The 21,930-nt window shown below is 33.5% G+C and overlaps 12 protein-coding genes across 12 annotated transcripts, besides 4 other annotated features; 6 read left to right on the top strand and 6 right to left on the bottom strand.

Annotated features, from left to right (window-relative positions):
* Positions 1–225: part of a mobile genetic element that runs on past the window's edge.
* Positions 226–893: 668 nt separating this feature from the next.
* On the top strand, positions 894–2,038 carry TVAGG3_0903300 (positive regulation of dense core granule transport; the record flags this gene model as incomplete). The annotated part of the gene is made up of 1 exon (XM_001311710.1): positions 894–1,958. The coding sequence occupies one exon, from the start codon at positions 894–896 to the stop codon at positions 1,956–1,958; it is 1,065 nt and encodes a 354-aa protein (XP_001311711.1).
* Positions 2,039–2,347: 309 nt separating this feature from the next.
* On the bottom strand, positions 2,348–3,147 carry TVAGG3_0903290 (RNA-binding domain, RBD family-containing protein; the record flags this gene model as incomplete). Its single annotated transcript, XM_001311711.2, has 1 exon — positions 2,495–3,136. One exon carries the CDS (start codon positions 3,134–3,136, stop codon positions 2,495–2,497), a length of 642 nt encoding a protein of 213 aa, XP_001311712.1.
* An 883-nt stretch (positions 3,148–4,030) lies between these two features.
* Positions 4,031–6,114, top strand: TVAGG3_0903280 (Ankyrin repeat family; the record flags this gene model as incomplete). The annotated part of the gene is made up of 1 exon (XM_001311712.1): positions 4,725–5,885. The coding sequence occupies one exon, from the start codon at positions 4,725–4,727 to the stop codon at positions 5,883–5,885; it is 1,161 nt and encodes a 386-aa protein (XP_001311713.1).
* A 315-nt stretch (positions 6,115–6,429) lies between these two features.
* On the top strand, positions 6,430–8,533 carry TVAGG3_0903270 (adaptor complex subunit beta family member family; the record flags this gene model as incomplete). The annotated part of the gene is made up of 1 exon (XM_001311713.1): positions 6,430–8,475. One exon carries the CDS (start codon positions 6,430–6,432, stop codon positions 8,473–8,475), a length of 2,046 nt encoding a protein of 681 aa, XP_001311714.1.
* A 601-nt stretch (positions 8,534–9,134) lies between these two features.
* TVAGG3_0903260 (negative regulation of mitochondrial outer membrane permeabilization protein) lies at positions 9,135–10,379 on the top strand (the record flags this gene model as incomplete). Its single annotated transcript, XM_001311714.1, has 1 exon — positions 9,135–10,349. The coding sequence occupies one exon, from the start codon at positions 9,135–9,137 to the stop codon at positions 10,347–10,349; it is 1,215 nt and encodes a 404-aa protein (XP_001311715.1).
* A 333-nt stretch (positions 10,380–10,712) lies between these two features.
* Positions 10,713–11,927, bottom strand: TVAGG3_0903250 (uncharacterized protein; the record flags this gene model as incomplete). The annotated part of the gene is made up of 1 exon (XM_001311715.1): positions 10,775–11,926. The coding sequence occupies one exon, from the start codon at positions 11,924–11,926 to the stop codon at positions 10,775–10,777; it is 1,152 nt and encodes a 383-aa protein (XP_001311716.1).
* Positions 11,928–12,549: 622 nt separating this feature from the next.
* TVAGG3_0903240 (ATP hydrolysis coupled proton transport) lies at positions 12,550–13,131 on the top strand (the record flags this gene model as incomplete). The annotated part of the gene is made up of 1 exon (XM_001311716.2): positions 12,562–13,068. One exon carries the CDS (start codon positions 12,562–12,564, stop codon positions 13,066–13,068), a length of 507 nt encoding a protein of 168 aa, XP_001311717.1.
* A 552-nt stretch (positions 13,132–13,683) lies between these two features.
* TVAGG3_0903230 (GTPase activator, FI04035P family) lies at positions 13,684–15,545 on the bottom strand (the record flags this gene model as incomplete). Its single annotated transcript, XM_001311717.1, has 1 exon — positions 13,756–15,495. One exon carries the CDS (start codon positions 15,493–15,495, stop codon positions 13,756–13,758), a length of 1,740 nt encoding a protein of 579 aa, XP_001311718.1.
* Positions 15,546–16,127: 582 nt separating this feature from the next.
* TVAGG3_0903220 (attachment subunit-related family) lies at positions 16,128–16,440 on the bottom strand (the record flags this gene model as incomplete). The annotated part of the gene is made up of 1 exon (XM_051251431.1): positions 16,128–16,358. The coding sequence occupies one exon, from the start codon at positions 16,356–16,358 to the stop codon at positions 16,128–16,130; it is 231 nt and encodes a 76-aa protein (XP_051077005.1).
* A 625-nt stretch (positions 16,441–17,065) lies between these two features.
* Positions 17,066–17,115: a mobile genetic element.
* A 600-nt stretch (positions 17,116–17,715) lies between these two features.
* Positions 17,716–17,744: a mobile genetic element.
* Positions 17,745–19,059: 1,315 nt separating this feature from the next.
* TVAGG3_0903190 (attachment subunit-related family) lies at positions 19,060–20,148 on the bottom strand (the record flags this gene model as incomplete). Its single annotated transcript, XM_001311718.1, has 1 exon — positions 19,060–20,148. The coding sequence occupies one exon, from the start codon at positions 20,146–20,148 to the stop codon at positions 19,060–19,062; it is 1,089 nt and encodes a 362-aa protein (XP_001311719.1).
* A 469-nt stretch (positions 20,149–20,617) lies between these two features.
* TVAGG3_0903180 (protein of unknown function, DUF4106 family) lies at positions 20,618–20,965 on the top strand (the record flags this gene model as incomplete). The annotated part of the gene is made up of 1 exon (XM_051251430.1): positions 20,618–20,965. One exon carries the CDS (start codon positions 20,618–20,620, stop codon positions 20,963–20,965), a length of 348 nt encoding a protein of 115 aa, XP_051077004.1.
* Positions 20,966–21,242: 277 nt separating this feature from the next.
* Positions 21,243–21,930: part of a mobile genetic element that runs on past the window's edge.
* Positions 21,424–21,750, bottom strand: TVAGG3_0903170 (uncharacterized protein; the record flags this gene model as incomplete). The annotated part of the gene is made up of 1 exon (XM_051251429.1): positions 21,424–21,750. The coding sequence occupies one exon, from the start codon at positions 21,748–21,750 to the stop codon at positions 21,424–21,426; it is 327 nt and encodes a 108-aa protein (XP_051077003.1).

Here is a 21,930-nt window from a genome sequence, read left to right as displayed (position 1 = left end):
GAAAATTTGAAATTATACAAAATCGAGCGAAACACTTTTAAATAGGTTGTTCTCGTATTTAAAATACTATTCCCAGATTTATTGTCGTCAGAATATTTCCAAATTTTTGCCGATTTACAAAAAATGATTTACAAAGCATATTTTTAATCTAAAAAATTCCTAAAAAAAGGAACCGGTGTGCGGAAACCTCGGTAAATTACCGCGGTTCCCGTTGGGACTGCCATAGATATGATATATGATAAATCATCATACATAGTTAAAATCATTGCATATGAAGAATGACAAGATCCTCAAAAAATACTACAATGGAAGACATTTCTCTCATAAATAATAATAGCTTATTTTGTGTATTTAATAAATGTTTATTCTGCTGTTAGATTATTTGAAAATATAAATTTACAACATTAATTTTGCAAAAGTAATTATCAAAACTCTACAAAGCTTAGTGGCTTTTCATGTAGACTCAATACCTGCGAATATTTACTGGTCAAATCCTAAGGTTTTTGTATAATTTATTTGCAATAAGATTTAATTACGACCAAAAAGTTAGAATCCAAGCTCAAGACTTCGCGCAAATAATTGACTTGGACAATATGTTTAAATGAACCAAAGTTGTATTTTTTCGAAATTTTTTGCTTTCGAGATGAAAAAAAAAAGCTAGGCTTTCTACAAAATGTGATCTGATTGACGATACAAACGGCTTGGTTGGAGAATCCCCTTAATGTACTTTATCCATTCCTCCAATTACATTGAAAATTTGAAATATGCTTTAATATCATATTTCAATGATAAAAATGTTTTCTATTCGGAATAAAGTACATTTTGGATGAATATGATATCGATGATTTATTTTTGGGGAGATTTTGGTTTCTCCCCCTTCCAATATATATTAAATGTCACAACAAAAGTTTAAAGCGTCAGTGACACCATATGCCGGCCTTAAATCTTCATGTCGGCACATTGCTTCCCAGGAAGCATGCACTGATACAATTAGATTTGTTGTAGGATCTTCAGTTGTCGGAAAAACAAATCAACTTCAAATTATTCAATATGATGATATGCAATCCACAATACAATGCATGCAAACACTTGAACATGCAAACGAAGTTCGTTGGATCACATGCAATCCAACAAATGAAAAAATATTATTCACTGTTTCTTCAAATCCTCAAAATAGACAAACTCTCGCAACTTTATACAAATTACCAGAATTCAGTGCTACTCAAGATACTCAAAAAATGGAAACTATTGCAACATTTGAAAATACTCCAGATGCAACACGTGTTCATTATCTTCCTAACGATCAAACCAAATGTTTGATTACAAGCAAGACTCATTTATCAGTTTATGATATCAACGATCCTTCAAAGCCAATCAGTACAAAGAAAATCACAGATGCTCAGATAAACGCATCAGCTCCAGACCCACTGCACCCGAACACATTCGCCACAGCCTCCGAAGATTCCATTAAACTATGGGATATGCGTGACGACAAGCTCGTTTACGAAATACAAAAAGCACATGCACCAAGTGTTTTAGATATCTCATTAAATGAAAACAAACCATGGTGGATATGCTCAGGAGGTAGCGATGGCTCCATGAAATGCTGGGATTTCCGTGTCGGAAAAGTCGAATGCGAATTTAGAGCCAGTAGCCACTGGGTAACACGCGTTATACCTTCTACATCCCACGAACAGCTCATTCTTACTACAGGAACTGACTCAAAGGTCAGAGTTTTCAATGCACTCAAATTCGCATTCCAAAGCGAAGGAAAACTATCGGACGGAGAGATCGTAAAGAGCATCAGACATGATGACTCTGTGTACTGCGCAACCTGGGCTACGTCAAATCCTTGGGTTTTCGCGTCAGTTTCTTATAAAGGACAGGTCAACGTTTGCCAGCTTCCATCAGAAGTTGTCGACGCAATTCTTATGGGCGACGATTCCGACTCAAACTAAATTTCCGAAATTGTCCATAAATTAATGTAAAATCTTCTATATCTCATTGTAAAACTTCATTTTATATTATTTCATTTATGAGCTATGATTACTAGTATTATTTGAGATAACAATTTAAAAATATCTCACATTTTTTATAAGCATAAGGCATTTCAATAGCATTAAAATTATCTTTACCAATAAATGAACTGAAATCAAGGTATTTTGGTAAAATAAAGCAGTTTTTGAATCAGAATATCAAGAAAAATAAGTCCCGGGGTAGGCGACAGGCGATGAAACTTTAAGTATGAAAAGAAGTTTATTATAGTCAAATAATGCAGTTTTTTAAACATAATAACTTGAAAATTCTAAATAACTAATTTATTTAGTGATCATTAGTCTAAACTTTAGTTTTATGTAGTGAAATGAGAGGTATCGATTATGTAAAAATGGTTATTTTGTATGAAATATTGTATGAAATTAAATTTTTATACAAACAGTTAAAAGTAATATATAAAGATATATACAATCAGGCAATGTTTTTGATATCATTCGTTTTAATTTTTGATATTTCTTTCTTTTCGTAATTTTGCAGCAAAATCATGAATACTTTGAGCTCGTTTGTGAAGATCCTCTGAATGTTCATGAGTTTGATCTTCCATATAGTCTTCGAGATTTGTGGCATATCCCACTTTGATAAAATCGTTGTAAAAAAATTTCTTTTGGGAAGTAACTGCAGAAAAGCAACTCTCGGCTGTCTTAAACTGCACTAATGCATAATTGTTTTCAATATCTGTTGTTATTGCAACAATTTCTCCAAAATTGATAAATTCTTTGTAGATTTCCATTGGTTCGTTCTGAAATGGTTCTAATCCTGCAACATATACAATGTAACTATGATTATTTGAGAAATATTTAAGTTTCGGTGCGTATGAAAAAATATCTAATTTATTTTCTGTAATAAAGCTCTGATTTGTATATGTTTCGAATATCCTTTGTGCAAATATGTCGGGACTTTTAATATAAGGAGTAATTTTCGCTTCATATTCTTGGATTGATGAACTTTGTAGGAGTAAATCCTTTAATGTATTGACGAAATCATCCTTGTTGGTTAGAGTTGAATCTGGTCTAATATATTTCATGGATCTTTCTATCCTCTTCTCGATTTTCATTTCTAACAAAGGATTTGGAAATTGCATATGAAATAATGAAACTTGATTTCATCAGAAACATTCATTATATTGTATGTTAATTTATTTTCTTCCCCTAAATTTGTGATTCAAACTTCAGGGAAAAATAATTTTCTCAAATCATCTTGATATGTTGAAACAATGGAGATAATTGATTGTGTATTCTTCTTCTGTTAAAATATAAAAAGTTCTTTATTCATGTTGGAAAAAATAAGGAGGTGTTTAAATTTGTTAGTGGGAAACATTGTGTCATGCACATGTAGTTTCTTCCAAAATAACATATGCAAGCCGACTGCAGTGCATTATTGCACTTTGTCGCTCAAAGATCCACATTCAAATTATGAATGCAGTACATTGTGTCATTCTAGGATTTTTGGATATACAAATGCCCCAGAACGTCCCAGATTGGAACAATGTTCTGGGTAATGATCAGATATTTAAAATGTTTTTCAATAGCGATTCAAGTACAGATATTAAAAACACTTTTTTAATATCCGCGCGTATATAAATCTTGTGACTCCTTTTGTTTCCCGAGTTTACAAAGAAAGAGCATAAATTTTAAGTTGTAAAATGATCCCACTTCAGTACCTTTATGAACTATATCACAACCTGTTAGGGCTGAGAACAGTTGGAAGATAGATTTGCGAAATTTTTTTTTCAAAGTGATGTATTGAAATGATGCTGAAAAAATTTAGGATAACCTTAAACTGTTTTTCTGAGAATGTATCCATCAAAGCTTTAAATTTATGTTTGGGTTACTATCAGATCTATAACGCAGTAAAATGCTTGGCTTTGCAGGATTTTTGTTGGAGTCAAAAAATGTCATTTCAATTGTTTTCTAGGCAATGTTTTTTTATTCGTGTGTTTTGTATTCCGTTATACTCCTTGTTTGATCAAGTATGCTGGAATTTTTAAATGGAAAAAAAATTGAGGAATTTTTAAATTGAAATAAATTGAGAAGAAAGTTTAGTAATTTTAATCATTTTATATGGCGTTATCTTTAGCCATTAATGAAAAAGATGTTGGGAATATATGCCATATGATCAGTGAAGATCAAGAAGACGAATTCGAATCATTTATATCAACAAAAATAGGAGATTCTCAGATATTAAAAATGTTTTTCAGCGGTGATTCAAGTATTTTCTTTTCTACATTGGATAAAAAGCCCAATAAAAATGCAACTATAGCTGATTCGATTATCTATTATAAAGCCAACAATATTTTCAAAAAGTATTCGGATAAAATTAAGGAAAGTTATGATTTTTCCAAATGTTTTAACTCAAAATGTCATGGATTCTATTATATCATTCACAATAAAGACTTTGCAAGCAATGAAAGCATCAATGTTGATCCGAATTTGCTTAAAGCAGTTTTGAAATTGTATGGAAAAAGCATTGACATATTTTTAGACTCATTGATATATGAACAACATTTATTTTATTTATATAATATAGAATCGAAATCGATTAAAAAAGCTATTAAAGAAATGATCCTTAGAAATCCGCATCTTTCCATTAATCAAGCAATTGTTTCAAAAAGTACAAAGATGCTAGATTTAGTAAGTAATTTTCTTACAGACCAAAATTTCAGATCATTCATGAGTACAACAAGTCCACAGCTTACATTATTCCATTATGCAGCACTTACTCTCGATGTTGATGTCTTCATGTGGTGTTTTCAAAAAGTTTTATTTCTAAAAAACGAAGATGGATCAATATCAAATACAGAGGATACAGATAAATATGTATTGGAATTTTTCGAATCCAAGAAAGATTTTTTGATGTACTGCATCAAAAATTCGAAAGATAACCCAACTGAATTTGTTGACCAATTGCTTTCTAATGAAACATTTAGAAGTTATTCTGGATACAAAGGATTGATTCTTCATAGAGACAAAAACAATAATAATTTGTTACATTACGCATGCATGAGAGCAAGTCCTATATTATTTCTGTTAATAACTTCGGAATTTGCAAGTATTATTCACAATGCACCAACAGATGCTTCCATTGACTTCCTTTCATCTAAAAATAATGATGGAGAATGCCCAATTCATATTGCAGTCAAAAATAAGTGCATGGAAATTTTAGAATTAGCATCTCAATATAATGCTGCGATTGGGACGAAAAATATTTTTGAAGATGAGCCTGATAATGATATCGAACGCGTTTTCAAAATGAGTATAGAACTTCTTTCTGAATCGTGTAAAAATGGTAGTAACAATAATGATTATGAAGGAATATTCCAGCCAGATTCGAAAGGCCAATTAATTTTACATATAGCTGTTAATGTTGGTTGGATTGAAGGTGTCAAAAGAATACTTGAAATAGTTGATAATAAGAGCGCAAGTTTTTTTGTTAAATATAAAGATCAGCATGGTTTATCTCCTGTTGCATGGATGGCAATTAATGGACATGTCAAAATGTTAGAACTTGTTCGATCAAAGTTTGGTGAAGATGTTTTATTCAAGGATAAAACCAAGTACTCCAGAAGAAATCTTTTGCAATTGGCAATAACTGAAAATCAACATGAAGTTGTTGAATACCTGATAAACAATACAAAATTTAAGGAAAACATTGATACTTCATCAGGCCAGCCATCACTTTCTGCGCTTCATTATGCTGTTTTATTAGAAGATTTTGAGATGATCGAATATCTCGTTCAAAATGGATGTGATCCAATGAAATCTAAGTTCAACATATTAAGTCCTTATGAAATGACAACTGATGAAATTTTGAGGTGTGCAATGTGTCAATGAAAAAATTCATGCATTTTAATGTTTTCAATTATAATCTTCTCCTAAGAATTAATAAACACTTAACAAGTTTTAATATTTCTAGTTTACATCTTGTTTTGAGAATAAAGATTCAATGACTAAATCACTGTGTAAGAAATGTTGAATGAACTTTCCAATCAAGTTTGTTTGCATTTAATGAAATAGGAGACTTATTATTTTACCATGTTTGAAATAAGAATTTCTGTCATTTCTTTCTGATTATTATTTGCCGCTATATGAAGATTGGTATTCCCCCATTGAGTTTTAACATTAATATCTATCCCTTGTGAAATAAGGATTTCTGTTATTTCTTTATAATTTTGTGAGACTGCATTATGAATATGGTTATTCCAACTTTAAGTTTTAGCTATGATATCTATTCCTTTTGAAACTTCTCTTGTCAAAAAAAAAAATACGGGCGTGTGGGTTCCAAAAAATATAGAATAACGAAATATTTATAGTATGTTATTATTTCAGTTTCGAAATCTACTGAATTATATCCAAAAATTGACAAAAGAAAGAAAAAATGTCGAATCTTGCTTCTTTTGGGTCAAAGGACTTCTCTCCTGAGATAAAAGTACAGGAGATCCAAAGCTCAACGGATCCACAACAGAATCAACATCAAGCTGCTATTCAACAAGTATCGGAATTGTTTAAATCTTCGAATTTTCAAGATCAAACTCAAGCTTTGAAGATCCTTTTGGCATTAATTTCAAAAGGAGTCGACGTATCAGCATTTTCTCCATACGTTGTTCAACAAATAGCTTCGCCAGATCCAAATTCAAGGCAATTAGCCTATATTTATTTAAATCATTACGCAGAAGAAGCAAATGAAACCATTATGTTATCAATCAATACATTTCAGAAATCCCTAACAGATTCTGATCCTCTTTGTCGTGCTTTAGCTGTAAAAGTTTTATCCTCGATCAGATCTCGCGAAATACTGCCAGCAATACAAGATGCTGTCCGCACTGTAATTGGTGACCCATCTCCATATGTAAAAAAGGCTGCAGCTTATGCAATGATCAAAGCTTCGAATCTTGGGCAAGATGACTCCGAAACAGAATCGTATTTACCTCTAATCGAGAGAATGCTTGGAGATCCATCTCCTATTGCGTTTTCAGGAGCAATTGCTGCTTATTACGCCCTCTGTCCGGATAATATCGAATTTTTACATCCTCACTATCGCTATATTTGCCAAAATATATCTAAGCTCGATCCATGGGCACAAATATATACTCTTCGTGCCCTCGCAATCTACGCTCGTTATTGTTTCAAAGATCCTTCATCAATCAACGAAGAAGAGACAGCAAACTTCTGGGATGAGAACGCAAATAACGATTCGATACCTACAGATCAATTTTTATTGATCAGCGCCGCAAAAAAGATGCTTTCTTCGATGAATCCGGCTGTTTCGACCGCAGCTACTTCATTACTGTACTACTGTGGTCCTTCTTCATCCTTGTCGGTCGTAGCTCGCCCAATGGTTCGTTTACTTTATTCTAGCAGCATTATTTCTCAATTAACTCTTACTTCGATCTTAACATTGGCATCGTCGCATCCACAGATATTTGTACCACACATCAATCACTTTTTCATCAGAAGATTCGATACTACTCCTGTTAAAAATATTAAATTACGGGTTCTCTCACTTTTGGCCTCTCAAACCAGCGCCGAACTTATTCTCAATGAACTCAGTCGCTACGCTTCGTCTACAGATACGGATTTCGCTGTAAATGCTGTAAAAACTATGGGAAAGACCGCTCTCTGCAACGAATCGATCATTCCAGCATGTTTAGTATCATTAATCAAACTACTTGGCCGCTCAGAAGGCCCTGTTTTATCAGAAGTCGTAGTTGTAATTTCACATCTACTTTTCAAGCGCAGAGGAACAGAAGATGAGGCCATGGCATTACGCCAGTTGTGCAGGAAATTTGATATCGTCAAAGATCCGACAGCAAGAGCTGCTGTTTTGTCAATTGTCGGAGATCTCTACGAAACACATAAAGCATTCGCCCCGCAATTGCTCAGATACGTCGGCCAGAATTTCTCCGAAGAGCCTGGTGAAGTCAGATTGCAGGCATTGACACTTGCAGCCAAATTGGTCGCATCCGGGGAAGACAGAACCATTCCGATATACATACTGAAGATCGGCGAAAGGGATCCAGAGTTCGATGTGAGAGACCGATCCAAGTTTTTATTGGCAATTCTCGAAAGCGATTCAGATGATATTAAAAATAACCTCAAAGAACTACTATTTCCGGCCAGAAAGACGCCAAACTGGACATCAACGACATCGTACAACAGTGAATTCATGATAGGAACTTTGTCTCACTTCTTAAACAGAGCTCTTCCTGGATACGAGTCATTGCCTGACTGGGCACCAGAAGAAGAGATCCCAGATGACTCAGTCAGGACCCCTCTTGGTGCTCCGAAGATAGGCGGATCAGGAAAATCGAATGTTGCCACAAAAGAAGGACTGAAAGAGTTCTTTGATGGAGAGCAGAACAAGGATGATGATGAATATTACTCGGATCAGTACTATAGTGATGATCCAGCAACTATTCAATAAGAAAATTTTATGTTTTAAAAAATAGAGTTTAAATATTATTCGCAAAACTATCTTTTTGGTAATAACTGGTTTTGTAACAATGAGAATGTTATTGTTATGTATTGATCTAAGCTGAAATTCATAATAAAAATTTCCAAAAAAAATTCAAAATTTCAAAAATGAAATGAAAAAAACACAATTTTTCTATGGAAAAACACATTTTTCAAAAATTCTTGATTTTTGGTGAGCTATTAATTTTGCTATTTAAGCTAATTTTGTTCGATTTAACTTCGTAAACTCAAATTTAGAAATCATTCAAAATTAATTTAGCTTATTTCGAACTATCAAGATGGTTTTTCAGAGGAATATGGCATTTTACTCCTATGTTTCTACCTTTTTCTAACAGTTCAATTTTGAATCTGAGAAATCGTTTCCATAATCTGAATTACCGTCTCAGTTCAGAGAAAATATTTCATTTCAGACCATAACACCCAATCGTTCATCAAGTTTTGATTGTCATCGGATGATTGATCACAAATCAGAACATTCAGAAAATCAAAATTGAACCGCTTCGGAATAAAAAGTAATGGATATTACCAGACTATTAAAATGTGCCAAATATTCTCGATGTTAGTTTACAATTTATCAATGATTTGTGAGAAAAACGATGAAATTTATTAATGGTTAGTCTCGCAGCCGAGCTTGCTCTTGCAGGCCTGATGCTTAGCACTGGCTCCCTCAACACTATTTCCAAGAAAGTTATGTACCAGACAAGCGGTACAACAATTGACGGCGGAATCGAATTATATAGAAAGCCATGGCTTTGCACTTTAGTTATGTTTTGCGGTGAATCAATGTGTATGTTATTCTTTTATCTCTTTGCTCTCTATTTCAAGTGCACAAAGAAGAAAGTCGAAGATGAAATCATTTCCTCAGTTTCAGAAGTCAGTGACAAGCCAGCTGAGCCAAAAATTCAATTTGTCACACGTGAAGAAACCGAATCAAACCCAACAGGTGGCCTTAACTGGAAGTTCCCGTTCTTTGTAACATTATTTGCTTCCTGCGACCTTCTTTCCACAACATTCACAGGTATCGGCCTCGTCTACTGCAATGCCTCCGTTATTCAGATCCTCCGTGGCTTCGTTATCGTTTTTACCATGCTTTTCGCTTGGGTTTTCCTTGGCCGCAAGCCAAAGCTCAACCAGGTCGTCGGTGTTCTCTTCGCCTTACTCGGCTTGTGCATGGTCGGTGGCTCAGCCGTCGCCAGCGATGCTACAAGTGGCAAAGAACAGCATTCCGTCATGGATACACTCCTTGGTATCGGTTTGACCCTCTTATCCCAGGTTTTCTCCTCCATCCAGTTCGTTTTCGAGGAGAAGCTCCTCAAGGGCGGCCAAGTTAAGCCAATTCCATCTTTATTCCTCGTCGGCTCTGAAGGTGTTGCCGGCGCCATCTTGTCCATCGCCGTTGCTCTCCCAATTGTCAACGCAATCCCAGGCAAGGACCACGGATCCTACGAAAACCTCAAGAACTCCGTTTACATGTTATTCCACAACACACAGATCACCGTCTTACAATTCTTATACTTCATTTCCATCGCCTTCTTCAACTGGTCGTCATTCGTCTACTCAAAGGCTCTTTCGGCTACAGCAAGAACATTAGTCGATGCTTGCAGAACAATCGTCGTTTGGGCCACAATGGCTTCGATCTTCTACCCAACACACCACAAGTACGGTGAGGGCGTGACCCTTTGGTCTATCCTTCAGGGCTGCGGCTTCGTCATGATGCTCCTCGGCACAACAACACACAACAACATCGCTGGTGTTGGCGACAAGGTTACTGGTTGCTGCAAGAAGGAGGAAAAGTTGGATCCTCAACCTCTTCTCAAGAATTAACTTATAAATTTTCTTTTTTCTAGTTTTCTCTCTAAATTTATAATCTTATATTTACAGAGTGTTTCATACATCTATGTAACTATAATTTTATTGATATTTCATATGAAAATTTCAAAATTAACTTCTGAAAATATGAAATTATTCAGCAATCCATGTGGAAATTAAGAAAATATCACTAAATTTAGATATTGAGCCCATATTTATATAGTTTTAAATATATAATCATAACTATTTTATAAGTTTTGGATGATAGATGTGTAACATAATCACAATTCTTGATTAGTTACAGTTACAATGAATCTTTTTGATAAGCTACTTCCAAAACAGTAAAGAGAAATATCTTATAAATAATGATTTACTTAAAATACAAGTGGATTATTAGTAATATATATCTTAATACCACATACAACAATATATAAAATTTCTTATTGAGATTTCTTCTTTCTAGGTGAAACAGGCTTATTTCCATAAGCCAAAGCATCAAGTCTCTGTAGTTCTTCCCTAAGCTCTGAGTTATCAGCTTTTAATCTGAGTATTTCCGCCTCAACAAACGCCAACTCTTGTTCGAGAGCTGCGTTTTCTTTCTGAACTTTTCTGAGATATGCTCTTCTTTCTGCCTCTTTAGATTTCTCTTCTTCGTTAGCCCTCTTTGACTCTTCAACAGCACTTCTTAACTGTTCTATATCTTTGATTGTTGCCTGTAATTGAGTCTTGTTCTGGCGTTCGATCTGAGCGTATTGGGCTTCGAGTGAATGAGCTTCTTCCGTTACTTGTTTTAACTCTTCTTCAAGGGCTGCCTTTTCTTCGGCAAATTGTGCTTTGAGTTCAGCAACTCTCATGTTATGTTCCTTCTCTTTCGCATCGAGATCTCTTCGTAGTTTCTCGGCTGCTTCGCGTGTTTCTCTCTCTCTGTTATCGAGTGCTTCGCTGGCGGATTCAATTGCTTTTGTGGCTTCTTCCATCTCTGTACGGCGTTGCTCTGTGAGACGTGCGAGCTCAGCTTCTAATGTCTCGACACGCGATGCGTATTCATCTGCAATAGCTCTTGCACGCTTGAGACGAACATCACATTGTTCAGCAGCTGCGAGAGTTGATTCAGCTGTTTTTTCGCGAGCTTCTCGTAACTGGTCTTGTAGTTTTCGAAGTTCTGATTCACGTTGTGTTCGCAATTCTCTTTGTTTTGTAGCTGCAATTTCTTCAGATTGTTTGAGGGCTTCTTCGAGCTCTTCACGTAAACTATCTAATTCTTGTTGTTGTTTTGCTTTGAGATTTTCTATTTCTTGTGCATTTTTCAGTCTAATTTGTTGTAATTCAGTTTCAGAATCTGCTTTTGCTTGACTTAACTGGTTTTCTAATGTAGCAATTTCTTCTTCAAGAGTAGATGCATTCTCTTTTGCCTCTTTATCAAGAGCATATAATGTTCTTTCGGCTTCATCAATTTGTTCGTTAAGTCTTCGAATCTCTTCATCCTTTTGATCAATTAAATCCTGTGTTGCACTTTGTAATGTATCTAGCTTTGAACGAGTTGTTGTCTCATTCAAACTCTTGTTGAAGCTAAGCGTAGTTGAAACACTCATTCTAAACGTGCACTAAATCAAGTTTATTAATTCTCGCGTGTAAACTATTGAATTGACACAAAATTTCAATATTTGGCGGATAAAATAATAAATTATGAAAGAATTTGCGACATTATCAACATAAAAACTACACTCAAAGTACATTAATAATAACTTATTCATTTGATCTTATCTCGAATTTAAAAAAATCTTTTGGATTTTATTAGTTTAATTTAGATTATCTTAGGTCATCTATAGCCTTACACTAAGCTAAAACCTTTAAATATATCTGGAATAGATTAATATGCAATATAATTCAAATGCAAAATTAATAAATCAGCAACTAATATCATATTTATCATAACATGACACTTATTACATTCACAGAAGTTATAAATCTTATAGTCACTTGATCTAAATTCCAGTTTAAACCCAGAGCACATTTTGGTTTGACAAGTCCAAAAGTGACAAAAAATTCAATTAATCGTCATTGATAAATCTCAAAAATTATTACAAATCTAAGAAGTTCTGTCCATCATACAACTCAACACACCAGAAAATCAGTGAATGAAATTTCTAGCAAACAGAGGACGATCAACATATCGTCCAAATTACCCCCAAATTACCCTTTCTTTCAATTGACCATTGCTCTTTCAATGTCATCTTATGCACTTGATGATACAGTATGTCCCGCATGGACCCCATTCATTGGCTTTTTAGGAATCTTATGCGGCATTGTTCTTTCTTGCGCAGGAAGTGCTATCGGCACTGCAAAATGCGGTATTGGCTTATGCTCAGCTTCAGTTATCAATAAATCCGTTATAGTTCGAGCGCTGATTGCTCCAATTATGGCTGGTATCATTGGTATTTACGGACTCGTTTTCTCAATCGTTGTTATGTCAAATATTATTCCTGAACATTATCACATGAAAACAGCTTGGTCAAACTTTAGTGGTGGCATTTGCGTAGGTGTCTGCGGCTTAGCTGCTGGTGCAACAATCGGAATTGCTGGTCAATACGGTATTATCGCTTTTGCTAAATCACCAGAACTTTTCATTGGTCTCACACTTGTTCTTATTTTCGGAGAAGTCCTTGGCATTTACGGAATGGTTATTTCCCTTGTCATGAATAAGAACTCTCCTTGCGAACCAGCTTCCATCTAAATTCCATATATCTTTTAATAAATATTTCTTCTTTTCTTTATAAAATTACCGCTATTTTATTAAATTACTTCAAAAAATTTTGATACTTTTTTTTATTTTTGAAATTATTTGTATTTACTTATAATAATGTGCTTTCTATCTTATAGATATTGCATTTGTTTGCTAGTTGTGATTGCTTATATGATTTATATTTAATTATTTTTATGAGTTGGGATTTAAGAAGCAGTGATTCTAAAATTTTCAATGTTTAATCTAAGATGTATAGATTTTGTGTTTTATGTCCCTTAGAAACCATTTATGTATAAAATCCATTAATATCTAGTGTAAAATATCAAAAATTTCAATGAACACATATGAATTAGAAAAAGTTTAATCTTTTTTGCAAATATAACTCAGTTCTGCATAATCTACTCTCTGTTATTTCAACATGTCATGATAATCAAATTCCCAGCATAATTGATGATGCAATTTACTGATCATGTTCTGCATCAAAACCTACAAAATACATGTTCATTTTACTACATACGAAATAGATTTCTGTTACTTATGATATTTACAAACATTCATAGTCATCATACAGATTTGGCATCCATTGAAAAATAAAGAAAATACATTAGAGAAAAGTTCAAATAACTTTATAAATAAACAATATACTATATATATACATAAAACACAAAATATAATTGCTCACAAGAGTTGTCCTTTGTAAGGATAAACATCAGACACGTCCCAGTTTGTAATCAATGTTTCCAGGAACTTTTCAGACACAATGATATTGTTTGGATTCTTCAGATCCTCCTGCATGATGTTCGGAGCCCAGAGAGCGGCCAGTTTCTTCAGAGACATGTGTGTTTTGTCCTGGTGCTGAACGAGTTCCTGAAGAAATCCGACCAAATAAGCCAAAGTTATGGACTTCACTGGAGGAAGGTTCGCAGCGAAGTCAATCGCTGTTCCATCTTTAATACTCTGAGCCATGTATCCAATCTCTGACTGTGGAACGACCCGACCAACTAACTCTCTGAAAAACCTCTTCAGAAGTGATGCGAGGTCGTCAACATCGGCTGTGTCGAGGACAACGTCGCCCATGTTGATCGCGCGCTCTAGTTCGTCGACAATCTTGATGTTTCCGGTGATGTGGAAGATTCCTTCCCTAGTAAATGCGCCGGCGTCGATGAGGGCTCTGATTATCTGGACAAGGAAGTAAGGCAAGGGACATTGAGGCATGATACGACGCTGGCCCCACATGAGTTCGTACAGGGATACGCCAAATGTAAGATTCGTAGTTCTGTAGTGGATCGGAATTTCTTTGATGTACGCGTCTGTTACATTTTGCATGGTTTCGCCTGTAGAGCATCGGGATGTAAATCTGATATATGTGAATGTACATAAAAGCCGTATCTTTGTGTCTTCGTTCGAAATTGAAGATGCAATATGAGCTTGGATCCAAACTTCGACATCTTTGCTGCACGGGAAGATCGTTGCGATTATGCAGAACAACTCCCATGTGTAGCCAAGAATATCTTTGTGAGGATTTCCGTTCGTTTGCTTAATGAGTTGAAAATAACACTCATCGATGAGTCTGTCGTCCTTTAAAACAGTACGAACGAGCTCTACTGAGGCGTTGTCGTTTCTCTGTTTGCCGTTTGCTCCTGTATATTCCAGAATTTGTTTGAACATATGAATTGCTGATTTTTGAAGGCTGTCTGGGAGGTTACTGAGCAATGGTTCGGAAATACACTCTTTTTCGTATGATGTCAGAGTGTCCATTGATACAGATTGCCTTGAAAAACCTCGATGAGCTTTTTTGAAATGTTCTCGAGCAAAATCTTGAAGAGCAATGCCACCGCTTGCACTTTCGCGTATCTTCGTATCCATGTAATTAGAGTTGGAGCTTAAGTTGATGCTCTTTTGCTGTTTACGAGGAAATTTTTGATCATAAGAGAATATTCTTGGTTTTGCAGAAAGATTTGGATCAGTAGAATTCTCTTCTGATGTACCTCCGCTGTCGTCCTTTGATTCGCTGTCATTTGTGATTACTTGACCTGCTTCTTGCGCGCGATGATATTTTGGATCATACCTGAGAACTTCTTCTGGAATTGACACTTTGAATGTACTACTTGATCCACAATTAAGAATCAATGTGGAAAATCGAGGTCTGGGCGTCCAAGCTACTGTAGAACGATTCATTTTTGACGAATTTGAGACAGAATTGATATCGGATGAATCATATGAAGAACGCCTTCCATATGGCTCCGGTTCAGCTTTGTCTGGATCTGGAAAAATGTCTCCAGTTCGTGGATCTAAAACGTCGCCATCTGTTGGATAAATCCAGCAGGTTTCTTTCGTTTGATTATTGAAATAGTAATATGTCTCGTTCTCTTGATCATAATATGCATAATAGGATGGTCCTTCTTCCTCTTCTTCCATTTTTTGCTGTAAATTTGTCACTTTTGAATTTTTTTAAAGGTGGTTTTATTGTTCATCTGTTGATAGAGGTAATTCATCAGATAAAATATAAAATTTACAAATTTGAAAAGATATAAAATTTCCACTGTTTGTCCGGGAGTTTTTGCTTCACATTAAGGGTTTCGTTTTGCGAAAAAAACGTACAATACGCAATTTCGCTAAAAAAACATTTCGCTAGCAATTTCGACCTTTGACTCCACTCAAGACGTCACTTTTTTAATTTTGCGGTATCATATTTTTGGAAAATCTTTATGAATATTATATAAAAAGTCTCTTTAATATCTATATTTCATATTTTTATCGATTTTTAAAGTTTTTGCGAAAAGTATTCAATTATTTTTGCTATTTGGTCGGGTAAATGTCAGATTTGCGACATTTTCTGATATGATATTCAGATTCTACGTTGATAATAATGCTTATAGAACCCTCTTGCTATTGTGTCAAAATTGCGAAACCGATAGCAAAAATATCTCGCAATATCAAAATTGAGATATAGGTCAGGTAGGTGGGGCTTCCAGGCACTTCGTGCCCTCTAGCCCATAAGAAAACCTAGAGGAGAACTAAAAAAATTATATAGTAAAAAATTAAAGTTTTTATTCGATAAGAACGACATCGCTATCGTTTTCTTCTTCCTCCTCCTCTTCTTCATAGTCAGTATCTGATGGCTCTTTGTCAGCCACATGACCAGCAACAAATATTGAGACAAATTGTTTCTTTGGTTTTGTTAGCAGGAACTTTTGATGGTCGTAGAACACGAATTCTACATTTTGAAAATGTTGTGCTGAGTATTCTGTGAAATGGGAAATTGGAATTGGTTCTCCCATGCCAAAACCAGCAATGGACGCGAACAAAACATCGTCTTCGACTCTTGCAGGTTTGTCAATTGCAACAGTAGTGTCATAAGACGAAATGGTGGAAGTGAGGTGAAGTCAAAAAGTGACATATATTTGGCCGGCTAAATTCCTCTTTAGTTTACATGTCAAAATTACAATAAATTAATTATTTTGCTTAGCAATTAGCTATGTATTAAAACTAAAATTATTACTATTCAATTCTTTACATTCAAATATTAAACAATTCAAATTTAATAACAAAGATATTACAATAAATAAAAAAATGATTAAAAATGTCCCTGAAAATTTTCTGAAAGCTATCTCGTGTTTAGGTCTCAATTTTTTTAGAAATAGAAAAAGATTGGATTTAACTTTCAAACATTATATATAGTTTTGTATATGGAAGCCTTTAAATACAAGTTAATGATATGGAGTTGTATTGCGAGGAAGAGGGAATCAAAGAAATTGACGAAGTTCCAGAATTTTATTCAACAATTCTTAATCAATTAACAAAAACTATACCGAAACTTATCTTACCATCCAAATCAAATCACATTACATACGGAATAAACATTTAATCTTTTACCATTAAAATTATATTTATACGTTATTTAATTTTTTACGTCTAAGTTTAATAGGATAATAGCCGAAGATATAAAGTAACTATAGTTTACAAGCTAAGGAACAAATCAGCATTGAAACTAAAAAATGCTGAAATATTATAATAAATTGAAGAAATACTGTGATAGAATACCTAGTTATACTAGATACTATTATAATATGAATTCATTTGTATTGAATATCGATAATAAAAAATCGATGAAATATTAAAATGAGAATAAATTAATAATGAGATTATAAATTAGAATTATTTCTCTTTTATTTAAAATAAAAACTTAGTTCTATTTAAATTCGATAAAGAAGTACGAAAAAGTTGTATTATACGTATGATGTTGCCCGATGTTTGGTAACACTATTGTAGAATATAAGCATATATGATAGAAAAGCAATATGCTTAATATCGAGTAATTCTAATTTTTTACGAAATTATTCAAATACGTTATTTTTTAAAATGAAAAGATAAGCATACCATTATGCAGTAGTTTGCGCACATATACTATGCTGATGAAAGTTGGTCTCTAATTCGAAACTTGAGTCTGTCAAATTGACGTTCAAGTATTAAAAAGTTGTATTATACGTATGATGTTGCCCGATGTTTGGTAACACTATTGTAGAATATAAGCATATATGATAGAAAAGCAATATGCTTAATATCGAGTAATTCTAATTTTTTACGAAATTATTCAAATACGTTATTTTTTAGTTTCAATGCTGATTTGTTCCTTAGCTTGTAAACTATAGTTACTTTATATCTTCGGCTATTATCCTATTCAACTTAGACGTAAAAAAATTAAATAACGTATAAATATAATTTTAATGGTAAAAGATTAAATGTTTATTCCGTATGTAATGTTGTTGCATGCTAAGATCAGTCATAATGTAAACCTCTCAATTTTATTGTCGTGGGAAGTATCTCAATTCCTTCAAAAAAATTGAAAAACTATTTAATTTTAAAAATATAATACTTTTAATTAGTTAATTAATTGGAGATATTTTTAAAAAATCACTTTTGATAATACTTTTGAGAACTTTAATTAAAAAAATATATTCAAAAATATCCAGGATATCAAGAGGGAATTGTTCCTTATGAGGTATATAGTTATGATGTATACCTCATAAGGAACAATTCCCTCCTTAAAACGAGAAAACTTGTTCGAAATTGTTTATCATTTCGAACAAGTTTTCTCGTTTTTAATAAGAAACTAAAGGCTATGAGGCACTGATTATATATTAGTGCCTCACAGCCTTTAGTTTCTAATAGATAGCTGGGAAACTTTCTCCAAATGATAAGTTATTCAGAGAAAGTTTCCCAGCTATCAAGAGGGAATTGTTCCTTATGAGGTATATAGTTATGATGTATACCTCATAAGGAACAATTCCCTCCTTAAAATCGTAGACATTTTTATACTTATTAATCAACCATTCAAAATCATACTCCTCTGAAAAGTTATTTTATTAAAAATTTAGAATTTTAATAAATATAGAGTTTGAATTTCATACAATACCTATATATTTTCAATAATGGAATTTGAAAACCATTCTCAAAAGTTCTCAGAAAACCTTTTTTTCATTAATTTTAAGAAATCTGAGTATTAAATTAAGTGATAAATTCGTTTGACACTACTTTAATTTTTAAATTCAAAAAATTATATGTGCTTCTTAAAATGACTCAAAAAAAATTTATTATAAAATAATATATAATATTAAAAATCCCACAACATTTTTTACTTTACATAATCGTACTTCCTCGATGATTAATTTCCACTCAATTTCTATCGTTGACCGAACTTAGCATGCAACAATGTGATTTGATTTGGATGGTAAGATAAGTTTCGGTATAGTTTTTGTTAATTGATTAAGAATTGTTGAATAAAATTCTGGAACTTCGTCGATTTCTTTGATTCCTTCTTGAAGCGTTGAAATTTCTTATTGACTCTCTTTTTATAACTTTTGAAAGAAACTGTAAAAATTGTGAAACATGCTTTTTAATAAAAAACAATTTTGATGAAAACCATAAATTAATTTAAAATTGAAATAAATTTTTGAAATCTATGATATTGAATAAAAAAATTTATAGTGTAGATATTGATATAGATATAGATGTTAATTTTAATATGATATTTGATAAAATTTTTTTATCAAAACATACTGATAATAGGTTGACATGTAATATGATATTTTGCCTTGTAAATATATTTGGTCGGCAAAATAACCTAATTACTCTTATTTTGAGTTCACTTCCACCATTTCGTCTTATGATAGTAGTTATTATGTGAGGTTTTCCTTCACATCCTGCAAGAGATTGTACATGATAGATTGCTTTTTCTTCTCCCTCAGGAACTGAAAGTGTGAAATGGAATGAGAGTTCTCCATATTCATTTGCTTCTTCGTAATAGTTGTATGTTGTAGGATACACCAATTGAAATTTTCCTATTCTTGTTTCCCTTAGGTGTTGTCTATATTGCTTGGGAAAACATAAAATAAATTGCTCTATAGCTTGTATTGCTATTAGATTAGTTGTAACTGGTAATTTTGAGGCGAAAAGGTCTACAAGAACACCGGGATTTTTTATGTCGTTTTCAATTGGTTTAACAGATTCTATGACTTTGTTAAACATTTCACTATAATCTGAGTTGTCTTCGACCCCCCAATTGTTAAGAAGTTTATACAACAATTTCAGTCTTTTCATGGCGTATTTTCTTTGAATGGATTCGGGTAGCGAGAGGTTACAGTCGTCGCTTTGTGTTTCGTTACTCGAATATTGTTCAAGAGAAATTAAATCTTGAAATTGTGCTCTTGTTAACATACTTGTAATTTGAGAGACTATATCTTGTTCTATTGGCTGTACATCTGTTTCAGATGTTTCTGTTGTGTTTTGAGAAGACGAAGAACTCAAATTGTTGGACAATTTGTCTTGAATTGTAGAACTATGTGAAACTTGTTCTGGTGCTGTTTGGACAACTGTTTCAGATGTTTCTGTTGTGTTTTGAGAAGAAGAAGAACTCAAATTGTTGGACAATTTGTCTTGAATTGTATGAGGAGGTTGCTTTGGTATTATAGGAGGTCGTAAGGGTTTTGAGAATGGTGAGACATAAGTTGTAGGAACTTTAACTGCAGAGGTAGTCGACGAATTGTTTGCGACACTTGTTCTTCCTTCCATTATGAAAAATGAACTTTTTTTTCGGACCACTCATAGAAAAGTTTAAAATAAACCGTTTTCGTCAACGGAGACCCCTCTATTTTTTTATTTTATTTAATAGTTACCGTTGGCAAACCGTTTCATCTCAAATATTGAATGAACTATAAACGTTTTTTGTTTTCTATATATACTTTTTTGTCCAACGGTAAAACTTTTTACACAACGGTTTTTGAGAGTCGTCGCCGTTGACTTTTTTGTAGAGCACTCAAAATAGTATAACTTTGTCCGGACAAGTAAGGTCTATCGTCGCTACAGGAAAAGTTACAGGCGTTCCAAGGAAGTATACTTTGAGAAGCCTTTTCCCCCTTATAGAATGAGATAGGACGGTTATTTTACAAAACTGACAACACTTTGACCGAGTAGTTTTTTGTGCTGAACAAAAAGTGTCATATAAACATCTGTCAAAAACCGCTTTTTAACTTCACTTAAAATGCCACGTAAGCTACGTAAGAATATACGTAAGAGGAAGGGAGCATTGAAACATCCAATAGTAAAACTGACACCACAACAACAGTTGCAACAACAAATGATGAATGACCCCACTATGTTGCAACAAATGTCAAGCAACCCTATGCTTTTAAACCGAGTTATTGGTGCACAGAGTGGAGGTTTAAGAGCGGCACTTTTAGCGAAAATGGCAGGCTATGGTGGAGCTGCAGACGGAACAGCTTATAACCCTCAAAGTCAAATGAATTTGAGTTCACTCAAAAATCAAATAACAGATGTATCTCATACCGAAATGGCTCACAAAAAAAGTGACATTTTTTGGCGCCAATAATTTGATTTTTCTGATTCTTTCTATTTAGATATATTTATTTAATATTCATATTCCTTTATATTGCCTCATATTATTTCCCATTTTTAATCATATTATACAAATCTTTAATAATTTTTAATGTTTTTTAACACAATGAATATAACTGCAATCGAGGTTTTTGACGATTGATTCTTACGAGAAGTTTTCCAAACTTTGAGTTAATGTCAAGACATTAACTCAAAGTTTGGAAGTCTAATAAGGGGAATTGTAGGCTATGAGGTACTGATTATATATCAGTAGTTAGTATACAAGTCTCGTGTACGGAGGCACTGCGTTCCTCCGTACGCAATACTTGTGAATTTGACACTTTACAAAACCGTTAACGTATATTTTACAACACAAACACAAACACCAACTTAACCTTAAATATTTATAAAGCCGCCAACCACTTCACCTTACTACTGTAAAAATAAACGTTCTCACTTACAAAAGTATTGCAACTCTTCCCATTGCTGTGCTTCACACAATAGTTCATATTCTTCAGTATCGCTGCTGTCGCTCCAATCGTCAGAGTCAAAGTCACTGTCAAAATAAATGTTAGTAAGTTTTGACAAAGCTAATGAAACACGTTTACCGTTTGTATCGTATGCTTGTATAAACTTTCCATTCTTCATTCCTTCATAAACGCTCAAACTAACTTTACCCTTTCTCCCTCGTATCTGATAGAATGTATTTTCACGAGGAACGAAGAACAAATTCTTGAACTCATGACCGTTGTAGTTTGTTATCTCAATAGTTTTCGTCATTTACATCCAAATAAAAATTTTCAGTAAATATAAAAATAAACTTAAAAATTAATGATATCACCACCCTCACACGTATGAAAACATAGCGCAAAAATAAATTTAGGTGAAGTGGTGAAATCTCACCTCTTTTTTCACCTCTTTTTTCACCTCATGAATTCATTGCTTTATAACTCTCTTCCT

Source organism: Trichomonas vaginalis, chromosome I, assembly GCF_026262505.1.
Source record: "Trichomonas vaginalis G3 chromosome I, whole genome shotgun sequence".
Classification (NCBI taxonomy): domain Eukaryota; phylum Parabasalia; order Trichomonadida; family Trichomonadidae; genus Trichomonas; species Trichomonas vaginalis.
The sequence above is the reverse complement of the archived record's forward strand: the minus strand, read 5'-3'. Positions and strand labels throughout refer to the sequence as shown.